The sequence below is a fragment of the Argentina silus genome (assembly GCF_951799395.1).
Source record: "Argentina silus genome assembly, chromosome: 2".
Lineage (NCBI taxonomy): Eukaryota > Metazoa > Chordata > Actinopteri > Argentiniformes > Argentinidae > Argentina > Argentina silus.
Genome location: NC_139656.1, coordinates 21305073 through 21319244, shown reverse-complemented (window position 1 = coordinate 21319244; position 14172 = coordinate 21305073). Strand labels below are relative to the sequence as shown.

The following is a 14172-nucleotide window of genomic DNA, read 5'->3' as shown; positions in this document are numbered from 1 at the left end:
ATTCAAATTTTCATTGTGGGACTTGTAGCAGTGGGGTTTATATGATTCGGAGCTCATGAGTGTCTGAAAGTCCACAGCTGGTCTTGTGTTCATGGAAGAGCTTGGCCAGGGCCTCCATGTAGAGGCCATGGTAGTGGTCCACCTCCTCCTGAGAGGGGGAAACCCGCTTTGGCACTGGGATGGAACTACCCACTAGAGGGGATTCAGAGCAAACAAAGTATGGGTGAGGTTCATAGAACATGGCAGCTACTGCTGCTGTACTGCACTTTTTCAAAGGGTTAAAGGCAATGCAGTCTACAATTGAGAACATAAGAAACTGCTGCCTTATGAAATGAAGTATGCTACCAAGTGACAATCCCTCATTGAAGTTACTATCTAAATCACTTCTTCAGCCAGAACTGCAGCGCTACTACTTCTGTATAACGGAAAACGTTACACACCCCATTCACCGGTGGTCTGTTAAAACACTGTGACAAACATGTTTACAGTGGTAACACAGTAAATTAAGCAAGGCATATCATTCACTAACCGACAGTGGTGACTGGAGTCCTGTAAGGCAGCCATAGCCAGCGTTCACCCACAAACAGACAGGGAGCAAAGCCCATGATCTTTTTGAACAGATCCTGCAAGCTCCGGCCCACACTGCCCTCTGAGAAGACCACCTGGCGGAACAGCTCGTTCTCCCCAAATGAGTAGACCGGCACCAAGTCAGCCCTGAGGAAGAACAGACAAGAGTGGAAATGACCCACACTGTTGTTATGCATCTACATCTAATAAATGTACATATACAGTAAGTATGCACACATTGTTTGAACTACTGCTCCACTACTTTCTTGTGTGTTTAGAGCCTCTCCCTGGAAGACCCTGCTCACCCAAACTCCAGGGCCACTCTGACAAAGCCCTTTCTCTGCCTCATGACCACAGTGTTGACCCCAGGATAGGATGCCAGAGACTCAGCAGCGCCTCCTATCACAATCACCACTGCATTCCCCTTGCCACTCCTAGACAGAAGGTACTCCAGACTGGGCTTGCTGACAGGATAAAGACCTGATCAGAGGAATAAAAAATCAATTTGTTGAGAGAGGGTATTGTAGTCCAGTCATGGCTGATCAAACAATCACAACATTATTCATTTCCCTTGCTGAAGACATCAACCCATTAGCAATAACTTCCAGAGAGCTAAACTACACAGTTAGCCAGCCATACCTGCACTCATGACATATTCCCTGAAAAGAGGTATCTTGAACAGGCCAGCCAGTACAGCAAGGCAGGAGCGCATCCCAGGGAAGGCCTCAGCAAAGCCACAGCTCTCTGTGCTGAAACAGGCACAGGCACCAAGACTGATGATCCCATGTGGGTGATACCCTAAGATGTAGTTCTTGTTTGGATTCAACTCTGCTGTCTTCACCAACTGAGCCAAGTAAGGGAGAGAAAAAAAATACATAATGGATTTTTACATGGTTAGAAACAGGTTTTTAAACAACAATTATTCTGTATGAAACCTTGTCATCACCATACCTTTACTGGGAAGAAGTCCCGTACGTGCTGCCACACTCTCCAGTTTCTCACAAATGCCATTCTCCTGCCCCCTGATGGTACCAGTGCAAAATTACTCTCATTCTGAACTAAATTTGTATTTCAAACAATAATGTCATCATAAAAAAATTATATTTTTGGCATGTACAGGTGAGTTTAGTTTTTTTAGCTAGCCAAAAAAGTAATTTAGCTAGCTAGGCGGTTACATGAGCAATGGCAGTGGAGAGCAGAGTGAGGGGAGCTCCGATGAAACCCATTGGTTTTGCATCACGCACGCTGACTGCAGCTGAGAAGGGATATTCACAGTTAGGCAAGGAAGGTCTGGCTATCATCTTTGCTGTAAAGTGTTTTCATCAGTACATATACAATCTCTCATTCTGGCTGTCTGGAACTATCCTGAACCAAAGTGGTCCTGTCTCATATGTAGCCAAACTGACTGATGGACAAGTGTTCCGCAGGCACCAGGATCATCTTCACCTGCGCCACAACTCAGGCTCTGAGACTCCCAGTTTCCCAGAGCACACAGCTAAAGGACACGCTGCTGGGGAAACACAGCCAGAGACTATGTCCGATGGACTGAGAGAGTCAGTGGACTCTGGGAGAGGGTGATGAACATTCACACACAGATACCCATACCCCTCTTATGCCCACTAACCCAGCTCCTCTACTGTGTCTACTGAGGCACCAACAGTACTGTGCAGGTCACAAGCTTCCTGCCAGACTGAATGTTTAGAGGGTCATTGTGTGTTAGTGTTAATATGGCTAACCTTGTGGCGCTCAGTGGCGTAGCACACTAATGTGCATACCTTATCATCGCAAGATTCCTGGTTCGATTCTGACCCTCGCCATATCTTGCACTGTCACCCATCCCTCCTGTCAATCTCTACTGTCTCCATTCAAATAAAAGCAGAAATGCCCTAAAAATACTATTTAAAAAAATGGCTAACCTAGTTGTGAAGGTTTAATGATTTTATTTGTTCTTTCTTACAGGCCTACACTAGCACTAGTTCACTGTGTTTAAAACAAAAGAAGTGTTGTATTATTTTCCTTAGAGGGGATTTGTAATCTAAGTGTGTGTGTGTGTGTGTGGGGGGGGTGTTATAGTGTGTACAATATTCATATTGAATTTAATGTGACATTACAGTAAATAGGCCTACCTCGTTCAGGCGTTTGCCAGTCCTTCACCATCCATATGAAGTAGAGAGTAGGGAGTGGCCACAGAGAGGTGAACATAAGGTACACCATCAACACAATACACACCACACCTGAGATAGAGGAGATGATGTGTGGAGATGCAAATGCAATGTTAGTGCTGTGACACTACCTGAGGAAGAAAATACATGATTCATGGGGAAAGCATAAAAGGTATAGGGATCAGTAATTTATTGATAAACGAATGCACTCTGGTGTATTGTATTCCAACATCATGTCTATTAGGACTGTCAGAATGATGGAAGGTGCCAATCAGCATACAAAACAGCTGTAGATACTTGTAATTAATGGACACAGAATCCACAGAGACGGAAAGAAGGCAAAGTTACAGAAACATGAGGTGTGGCGTCTCACCTGAAAGAAGGAAGGTCAGTACCCATTGCAGAACACTGATGCTCTCTATGAACTCCTTCCATTGAGTCTTTTCCTGCTTCATACCAGCAGCCTACAGGGCAAATATACAGGCTCAATTCTCATTCACATACAGAAGGTATATATATATATATAATGGACTACACTCGATCAGACTACACAATTTGCTCAGATGAATCACCGGCTGTGGTGCTACGTCATTAATCTAAATGGAATTTAACTTCGCTTTTTAGCACAGGCAGTTGTAAATTACATGGAATGCGCACACCTAATTGCTGTTGGAAAAACACGTTTTGTGCACAATTGATCCGAGTCATCGGAATTTGCACAATATGGCATTATGGTGTAAAAACTATTCCATTGTAGTTTATGAATCCAACAAACCAGGGCAACCTTTATTTTATCGTCATTTCAAACCAAATATTTAACGAAATATTATAATGGACTGTAGGTCACGCTTAAATTTACATTAATTTAATAGAAAGAGGAGTTGGTTACCTTTTTTTTTGTTTTGAGTTTTTTTTTTTTAAGTTGTTCGTCTTGTTTTCAGTACAAGCTCACGAGAAGCGCAACCGTTTTTGGCTCAAGAAAGAACTCTGAGCTCGAACTAGCTCCATTAAGACTTCCGTTTCGCTTCAAAATAAAAGAGCGAGTTAAAACATGAATGGAAAGTGATGTGATCACCATATTTTCTCTTATTTTTTTCGCACAAATTCCCCAACAGAAACATTTTCAAAGATTTAAATTAATCTCTGGTACCACTCTGCAACATTTCTAGAATATGGATCAGATGAGTTTGAGTCTAAAGCCATGTCTTAGCAAATGTTGGCTATTTACTCCTGCCATACACCTCAAAGTGCCCTATTTGCACTGCGAAGGACACACATAATGGGCTGTACACAAAATATTTTTCCAGGCTAAACATGATTTTTACTACCACTGTACTCAACAACCCTTCTAGTATATGCTATGCAGTTTTTCATCAGGGTAATTTGGGTATTAGAAGAATTACAAATCCTTAAAAACACAAATAGTACATTGAGAGTATTAAATGTTTATTCCCAGATATAGTTACATATAATGTGTCGTTCCTTTATCCATATTTAGTATTTCTAAATGTTTTAACAAGTTTAACGTGGGTGCTTTTAATTTGAATAATGCACATACATTTACCGGAAGTAGGTGGGCGGGGTTTCACTGTTGGAGCTCAGAGAACACACATAGGACGTGAAGACTACTACAAGCACTTTGATTTCCTGTGCGCACTTCGATCTGTTCAAGTGAAATATGCAGCAGATATCGATCACGTTCCACTCCCTCAACACTTTGACACACTAAGGAGCAATCAATGTAAAAGATAAACATTACAATGTCCAATAAATTTGAGATAGTCTATTTACAATCGGATGATTGTTTTGATAAGTTGCAGATCCATGAAGTCGAGTGAAAACCTAAAGCAACTACATGCGACTTGAGGGGAAAGCGTGCGGTTGCATTAGGCTACCCGGCACACGGAAAAACAGATAAAACATAACTTCTGATGAGTATTTTAACGCCACAAGAAAGAACAACCAATCACAAACAAGTACGATATCTTGAAGCATATTTTATTCAGCGATCGAGTGCAGCGTTGTGTTTTTCTATTTTCAAACTCAGAACAGATTCAGTGCATGAAGGTAGTCTCTGTCATCCATGGCAGGTTTCGAAAAACAAAAAATACTACTAATATACACTCACCGAACACTTTATTAGGAACACTATACTAATACTGGGTAGGGCCTTCCTTTGCTCTCAAAACAGCCTCAATTCTTCGTGGCATTGATTCCACAAGATGTTGGAAACATTCCTTCCATGATGACATGACTGCATTATGCAATTCCTGCAGGTTTTTCCAGGCACACTTTCAAGCTGTGAATCTCCCATTCTACCACATCCTAAAGGTGTTCTATTGGGTTCAGATCTGGTGACTGGGAAGGCCACTGAAGAACACTGAACTCATTGTCATGTTCATGAGACCAGTTTGAGACGACTTTTGCTTTGTGACATGAAGCATTATCATGCTGGAAGTAGCCATTAGAAGATGGGTAAATTGTGGCCATGAAGGGATGCACATGGTCAGCAACAATACTCAAATAGGCTGTGGCATTTAAGCAATGATTGATTGGTATTAACTGCCCAAAGTGCACCAAGAAAACATTCCCCACACCATTACATTCTCACCATGAGAAGGTGTACAGGTGTTCCTAATAAAGTGCTCAGTGAATGTGTGTGTGTGTGTGTGTGTGTGTGTGTGTGTGTGTGTGTGTGTGTATATATATATATATATATATATATATATATATATATATATATATACACACACATACACACACAGTGCATTCAGAAAGTATTCAGACCCCTTCACTTTTTCCACATTTTGTTGTTTGATTTAAATTCATTCCCCCCCCCCACATCAATCAACACACAATACCCTATAATGACGAAGCCAAAAGAGGTTTGGAAATGTTTGCTAATTTATTAAAAATAAAAAACTGAAATCACATTTACATACAGTACCAGTCAAAAGTTTGGACACACCTTGCCAAGAGTGTGCAAAGTTGTCATCAAAGCAAAAGGTGGCTACTTTGAAGAATCTAAAATATAAACCATATTCTGGTTTGTTTAACACTTTATTGTTTACTACATAATTCCATATGTGTTCCTTCATAGTTTTGATGTCTTCAATATTAAATCTACAATGTAGAAAAAAAAAAAAAAAAAAAAAAGAAAAAGAAAAAAAAACATTGAATGAGAAGGTGTGTCCAAACTTTTGACTGGTACTGTAAGTATTCAGACTACTTTGTTGAAGCACCTTTGGCAGAGATTACAGCCTCAAGGCTTCTTGGGTATGACGCTACAAGCTTGGCACACCTGTATTTGGGAAGTCTCTCCCATTCTTCTCAAGCTCTGTCAGGTTGGATGGGGAGCGCTGGTGCACAGCTATTTTCAGGTCTATCCAGAGATGTTCAATCGGGTTCAAGACTGGCCTCTGGCTGGGCCACTTAAGGACATTCAGAGACTTGTCCCGAAGCCACTCCTGCGTTGTCTTGGCTGTGTGCTTAGGGTCATTGTCCTGTTGGAAGGTGAACCTTTGCCCCAGTCTGAGGTCCTGAGTGCTCTGGAGCAGGTTATCAAGGATCTGTACTCTGTACTTTGCTCTGTTAATCTTTTCCTCAATCCTGACTAGTCTTCCAGTCACTGCTGCTTAAAAACATCCCCACACCATGATGCTGCCACCACCATGCTTCACCGTAGGGGTGGTATTGGCCAGGTGATGAGCGGTGCCTGGTTTCCTCCAGACGTCACTTGGCAATTCAGGCCAAAGAGTTCAATCTTGGTTTCATCAGACCAGAGAGTCTTGTTTCTCATGGCCTGAGAGTCCTTTAGGTGCCTTTTGGCAAACTCCAAGTGGGCTGTCATGTGCTTTTTACTGAAGAGTGGCTTCCGTCTGGTCACTCTACCATAAAGGCCTGATTGGTGGAGTGCTGCAGAGATGGTTGTCCTTCTGGAAGGTTCTCCTATCTCCACAGAGGAACTCTGGAGCTCTTTCAGAGTGACCATTGGGTTCTTGGTCACCTCCCTGACGATGGTCCTTCTCTCCCTATTGCTCAGTTTGGCCAGGCAGCCAGCTCTAGGAAGAGTCTTGGTGGTTCCAAACTTCTTCCATTTAAGAATGAAGCTATGGTAAATTTAAAGACAATATAAGGGTTTGTAATCCCACACCTAGGGAAGAGGTCACAGGACAACAGATGGTCCTAGAACATTTGGAGAATGCAGTCAATATGGGTGAGGTCAGATTGAGGGGTTTGCTACAGGTGAAGAAAACAAAGGATCAAAGCAGGAGGAAACAGGATAGAGTAATTAAAAGTTAGAGTAATTAAGTAATAAAAACAAAGTTGTAAACAGCCAGAGCAAAAGGCTTTTGAAAACAGCCTGGGCGTCAGCAAGGCCTGACCAGACTAACTGGCGCCAGCCAGATAGGCGGTGCACACCTTGATGAAGAAAATATAGATCTTGAATGTTATTGGTGTATGTAGACAGGAAACAGAAATACGTTGAATAGAAGGTGTTAACCTGTGCGAAGTCCATAAAGGCAGGTGACTGAGGAGATAACGTGGTCAGCTTTGCAAACCTGAACGGCTACATATTCTGCGTGAATAAAGTCTTTGAATGAATCAACAGCTCTGGTTAACAGTATTTTATTTCAAAGTATTATAACTTAAATTCTATGACAAAGCCACTGTGTTGTTGGGGACCTTCAATACTGCAGACATTTTTCTGTGCCTCGACACAATCCTGCCTCGGATGTCTACAGACAATTCCTTCGACCTCATGGCCTGGTTTTTGCTCTGTCAACTGTGCACTAGTGATGGCAGTTTGACACTGAAGCTTCGATACGTGCTTCAAACACTGAACAACAATTCCATCGAAGCACTGCTTCAAAGCTTGCTTTGGTGCGAAAAAAATCACGTGACATATGACGTCCGAAGCAGCAACTGCTTCGTTGCCTGAATGAATCAGAGTGAATTTGAGTGCCTCAACACTTTATAACCGCTCTAAACAATGCACAATTTGTGGATTGTCGTAGTAGGTGCGTTGTTGCTGTTGAGTTGTTGGTATTGCGTTTGTATTCTCTGAGTGTTCTTCTTGTAATCTTTGAGTGTTCCCCATCCCACATAATCACCCCCTGCCAAAGTTACACAAACACACCCAACCTATGCCATATTTTCCCCAGCACTCTCTCCTCAATAACACAATACACACATTCATCAATCTTTATTTGTAAATAGAACATGATATTCAGTCTTAGTGTGTGTGTGCATCAAAGAATTTCATCAAAGCAAAGATACTGTAGCGAACGGCGGGGTAGAGCAGCTTGTCTTAAGCCGGTATCGAACTCGCAATCTTTCGCTTACAAACCGGCCGCGCTAGCCACAACACCAAGAGCGGTAACTCCCTTGGCGGAATTGCTAACGGGCCTTTCACAGGGTCGTTACAATACTTTAAATCCAAGGGTGATCAAAGCAAAGATGCTTCAGAACAAAATATCTTTTCTACAAAAGTAAAGTAGTTTCTCCAACACTGCTCATTGAGGTGTGTGTGTGTGTGTGTGTGTGTGTGTGTGTGTGTGTGTGTGTGTGTGTGTGTGTGTGTGTGTGTGTTCGTGCGTGCGTGCGTGTAATTAAAAGCCTCCTGTCCACCAACTAGCCTGCCTAATTTGACTGCAGCCTTGCACTTCGCCAGGAGAGGTCACTGTAACTGAAGCTTCGAGTAATGAACCCATTTTCGAAACAATTGGCTCAAGTGGTTCAGTGCTTCACAAAAGCTTCATTTGCCCATCACTACTGTGCACTGTCAACTGTGGGACCTTATATAAACAGGTGTGTGCCGTTCCAAATCATGTCCAATCAATTGAATTTACCACAGGTGGACTCCAATCAAGTCGTAGAAACATCTCAAGGATGATCAAGGGAAACAGGATGCACCTGAGCTCAATTTCGAGTGTCATAGCAAAGGGTCTGAATATTTATGTAAATGTAACATTTAAGTTTTTTATTTTTAATAAATTAGCAAACATTTCTAAAAACCTGTTTTGGCTTTGTCATTATGGGGTATTGTGTGTAGATTAATGAGGGAAAGAATTTATTTAATCCATTTTAGAATAAGGCTGTAACATAACAAAATGTGGAAAAAGTTAAGGGGTCTGAATACTTTCCGAATGCACTGTATATAACTAATTATAATAAGATACCAATTATTTGGCAACCCTGATTAACCACAACAATGCATACATCAAATACATACATGGATTTGTGTATAACAAAGGTGTGCAACGCATGTTTTATCCTGTTGACAGTTTGTTATAAAATAGAGTGCCTTAGAACCATTGACATTCATGGTTGAATGATTATTGTATCAGGACGTAATTGCCCCTGCAGTTTTCCCTTGTATGTACTCAGTATCAAGTAGTCATTCTCAAATACAGTCTAAGGCAACTTGGTAATTCCAGTGATTTGAGAAATTACATCACTGGATCAGAACCTGAGTTGTCTGTTCATTCAAGTAGTTCCACTGAAGGTGTATAGAATTTGAAACACACAGGACAGTGTGACAAATTCAGTCATTCACATTTTCCTTGTGGGACTCACGGTGGGGTCTATATGATTCGGAGCTCATGAGTGTCTGAAAGTCCACAGCTGGTCTTGTGTTCATGGAAGAGCTTGGCCAGGGCCTCCATGTAGAGGCCATGGTAGTGGTCCACCTCCTCCTGAGAGGGGGAAACCCGCTTTGGCACTGGGATGGGACTACCCACTAGAGGGGATTCAGAGCAAACAAAGTATGGGTGAGGTTCATAGAACATGGCAGCTACTGCTGCTGTACTGCACTTTTTCAAAGGGTTAAAGGAAAGGCATTCTACAACTGAGGACATTAGAAATAGATGCCTTATGAAATGAAGTATGCTACCAAGTGACACTCTTTGAAGTTACTATCTAAATCACTTCTTCAGCCAGAACCACAGCGCTACTACTGTATAACGGAAAAAGCTACACATTCCATTCATAGATGGCAACTCTGGCCTGTTAAAACAACACAAGCATTTTTACAGTGTTTAAATTAAGCAAGGCATATCATTCACTAACCGACAGTGGTGACTGGAGTCCTGTAAGGCAGCCATAGCCAGCGTTCACCCACAAACAGACAGGGAGCAAAGCCCATGATCTTTTTGAACAGATCCTGCAAGCTCCGGCCCACACTGCCCTCTGAGAAGACCACCTGGCGGAACAGCTCATTCTCCCCAAATGAGTAGACCGGCACCAAGTCAGCCCTGAGGAAGAACAGACAAGAGTGGAAATGACCCACACTGTTGTTATGTTTCTAATAAATGTACATATACAGTAAGTATGCACATATTGTTTGAACTACTGCTCCACTACTTTCTTGTGTGTTTAGAGCCTCTCGCTGGAAGACCCTGCTCACCCAAACTCCAGGGCCACTCTGATAAAGCCCTTTCTCTGCCTCATGACCACAGTGTTGACCCCAGGATAGGATGCCAGAGACTCAGCAGCGCCTCCTATCACAATCACCACTGCATTCCCTTTGCCACTTCTAGACAGAAGGTACTCCAGACTGGGCTTGCTGACAGGACAAAGACCTGATCAGAGGAATAAAGAGTCAACTTGTTGAGAGAGGGTATTGTAGTTCAGTCATGGCTGAGATAATAGTTGTCAAATTAAACAATCACAACATCATTCATTTCCCTTGCTCGCCACACCTGCACTCATGAGGTATTCCCTGTAGAGAGGTAACCTGAAGAGGCCAGCCAGTATAGCGAGGCAGGAGCGCATCCCAGGGAAGGCCTCAGCAAAGCCACAGCTCTCTGTGCTGAAACAGGCAAAGGCACCAGCACTCATGATCCCATGTGGGTGACACCCTAAGATGTAGTTCTTGTTTGGATTCAACTCTGCTGTCTTCACCAACTGAGCCAAGGAAGGGAGAGAGGGGTACATCATGGATTTTTTCAATAAAATAAATAAATTCTGTACAAACCTTGTCACCACCATACCTTTACTGGGAAGAAGTCCCTTAAGTGCTTCCAGACTCTCCAGTTTCTCACAAATGCAGTTCTCCTGCCCCCTGATGGTAACAGTGCAAAATTATTATCTCATTCTGAACTAAAATAATATTGCAAACAATCACGTTTTCAATCGGCTTATTATAATTGGTTTTAAAAATAATTAATCTGACTAGACACATGGAAAATTGAGGATTTGGGGCAACATTTAATATGAAATTACCGTAAATAGGCCTACCTCGTTCAGGCGTTTGCCAGTCCTTCACCATCCATATGAAGTAGAGAGTAGGGAGTGGCCACAGAGAGGTGAACATAAGGTACACCATCAACACAATACACGCCACACCTGAGATAGAGGAGATGATGTGTGATGAATGCTGTGACACTGCCTGACTAAGAAAATACACTCTGCTCACTGCCCGCTATTCAGCATAATTCAAGCATAAAAGCTATAGGGATCAGTCATTTACTGATAAAAGAATGCACTCTGGTGTATTGTATGCCAGCATCAAGTCTACTAGGATTGTAGAATGATGAAAGGTGCCAATCAGCATCCAAAACAGCTGTAGATACTTGTAATTAACAGATGCAGAATGCACAGAGACACAAAAGCACAAAGAAGGCTTAGTTACAGACACATGAGGTGTGGGGTCTCACCTAAAACGAGGAAACTCAGGACCCATTGCAGAATACTGATCATCTCTATGAACCCCTTCCAATGAGTCTTTTCCTGCTTCATACCAGCAATCTAGAGTGGAGGCCAAATAAAATGCTCACAGCTCAATTCTCATTCACATACAGAAGGCATATTGAAGCCATGTTATTGTCCTTGTTTGAAATTAAGCATGTCCTCTAGATATGGACTACACTTGATCAGGCTACACAACTTGCTAGAGTTGCCACATTTCAAATGACAAATCACAGGCCGGGGTGCTACGTCACTAATCTAAATGGAATTTGACCTTTTTAGCAGGATCATTCCATGTCAAATCAACATCAGCATCCACCATCTCAGATTGTTTTGAAATAGTTTCTGTAGTTTTTAAAAAAAATAAGATAAGTGTTCCTGCAACATTATTTTGTAGAAATATAGTTTAATCTTTGAGAAAAAAGCTGATTGATTGTACCCAAATTGGCTATTTTCATTTCCTAGGATTCATATAATATTCAATAGAACTCAAACCCCAAATCCAATTTGGACCAAAGTCCTACCTGATAATTATTAAGACATGAGGAATCCAAAACAATGGTAAAAATCACCCATTAACCCTCTAAATCCCTCCTTTAGAAGAAGACTGCGGCTTGGATATTGTTTCTTTATACTATGTAATGTATTTCTGGTCAATCTAGTGACTGTTCTGTTGTCCTGCCTAAAGCTATTTGTCATTGAAGTTGTGTGCATGTAATGTCCCATTTTACAGTGCGATACTAACAGATGCTGTTAGTCCACTAGATGGTGCCCGTCCCTACTATTAGATGAATAAAGTGGTTATTTTTTTCTCAATGTTAAAGAGATTTGTGTCACATTCTTTACATCAAATGTTGGCTTAAGTGTTCATAATACGGTATGTGATATAAAATGAGAAAATAGATTTTCTATCTCATTAGACCACACAGTCCTCAGTTTAAGGCCAACAAACAAACAAAAAATTAGCTTTTGCTCATGGTAGTCAGGGACCCGTTTTTGCCTTGTGAGTGCTAACTTTAGAACTAGTGACTGAAAATATACACAAATCCTGTAGCATCTCTTTAACTCACAAATTTACCTTGAAGTTATAAGAGTGAAGAGTTAAAGTTAAACAGTTTATTTATGTCGCTATTCAATACAACATCTGAAAAAAAATTCATAAGAAAGCAAAAAATGTAAGTGAACAACATTGAGGACTACTAATTGAGAGTGATGTTTATCATGTTCAACCTAGGGGTTGGCAGAAATGTAGAATCTAAATTTCCCTGAAGCCCTGCCGCTGCATGACTGCATGTAGTCCAGTGCAGTTGCTCACTTACATGTTTTGTTTTCCCATGAAATTTCTTTTGGGAGACACTAAGGGGACACGCTGGGCCTGCAAACCGATGTTACATTTATGAATCGGGTAATATTTTGTACAATTTGGTTAGGGTCAGGGTTCAGATTTATGGTTTGCAGGCCCAGCATGTGCCCGTAGTTGCTCCCTTTTCTTTCAGATGTTGTACTGAAGAGTGACAGTAAACTGTTCTAACTTTAAGTGTTTACTCTACATGTATAAGTCATTATCATTTCAAGACAAAGTTGTTAATTAACACTGAGAACAATTAATTTTGTTTGCACTATTTTCACCTAATAGCAGGGACAGTGCCATCTGCTGGACAGAATATGGTACTATCGCACTGTATAATGGAACATTAGACAGAACCTTAATGACTAAAATCTTTGGATAGGGCAACACAGCAGTCACCAGATACATTATATGAGGTATTTGGAGGGTTCATGGGTGACTTTTGAACATTGTTTTGGATACCTCATGTCTTAATAATTATCAGGTAGGCCTTTGGTCCAAATCGGATTTGGGGTTTAAATTCTATTGAATATTATATGAATCCCACAAAATGAAAATGGCCAATTTGGGTACAATCAATAGCTTATTTCTCAGAGATGAAACTATACTGCTCCACAATATTGTTGTAGGAATACGTATCTTATCTGTTTCTAACTACAGAAACAATTTCTGAACAATCTGAGTGTCGAAATCCTCTTTTGTCCGTTGATTTGACGTGGATGACCCCACAGGCAGTTGTATGACATTGAATGCACTCACCTGATTGCTGTTGAAAAGCACGTTTTGCGCACAATTGATCCGAGTCATCGAAATGTGCACAATATAGCATTATGGTGTAAAAACATGTTCCGTGTAGCCTATCAATCCAACAGCAGGGCAACGTTCATTTTCTAGTAATTCCAAACCAAATATTTATCAAATATTAGCATGGACTGTATGTATGTAATTTAATTTTATAGAAAGAGAAGTTGGTTACCTTTTTTTGGTTTGTTTTTTGAAGTTCAAATCTTGTTTTCAGTGCGAGCTCACGAGAAGCGCAACCCGTTCGGATTAAGGACGCGTTCTGTAGCACTTTGATCTGTTGTGCGCACTTTGATCAGATAAAAGGGGGCTGCAGATAACGACCATTTCCACTCTCCCAAAACTTTGACACACTAACGAGTAACCAAAGTATAATATAAACATGACAGTGTCCAATACATTAGAGAGAGTTTCTTTATGAAGACACAGGATGACTGTTTAGGTGAGTTCCCAGATCCATGATGTCAAGCATAGACTTGACAAAATCTTCTTAAATTCAGTGAAAACTCAGGACCGAGTGCATAAAAGTAGCCTTTGTCTTGCATAGCAAGTTTCAGGGGAAAAAATAATGTCTGACACTGGCCATGGTTCTTCCCATGGTGT

At 41.3% G+C, this 14172-nt stretch overlaps 2 protein-coding genes across 2 annotated transcripts; both read right to left on the bottom strand.

Annotated features, from left to right (window-relative positions):
- Window positions 1–12: 12 nt before the first annotated feature.
- Window positions 13–3645, bottom strand: LOC310801013 (diacylglycerol O-acyltransferase 2-like). Its single transcript, XM_083664930.1, has 8 exons — window positions 3619–3645; window positions 3103–3193; window positions 2694–2801; window positions 1519–1589; window positions 1207–1411; window positions 873–1047; window positions 530–714; window positions 13–192 (listed from the first exon to the last, which is right to left on the bottom strand). The coding sequence occupies exons 2-8, from the start codon at window positions 3182–3184 to the stop codon at window positions 38–40; spliced, it is 981 nt and encodes a 326-aa protein (XP_083521056.1). The 5' UTR covers window positions 3185–3193; window positions 3619–3645; the 3' UTR covers window positions 13–37.
- Window positions 3646–8702: 5057 nt separating this feature from the next.
- Window positions 8703–11471, bottom strand: mogat3b (monoacylglycerol O-acyltransferase 3b; the record flags this gene model as incomplete). The annotated part of the gene is made up of 7 exons (XM_083664931.1): window positions 8703–9471; window positions 9801–9985; window positions 10138–10312; window positions 10433–10637; window positions 10724–10794; window positions 10971–11078; window positions 11390–11471. The coding sequence occupies 7 exons, from the start codon at window positions 11469–11471 to the stop codon at window positions 9317–9319; spliced, it is 981 nt and encodes a 326-aa protein (XP_083521057.1). The 3' UTR covers window positions 8703–9316.
- Window positions 11472–14172: the final 2701 nt, after the last annotated feature.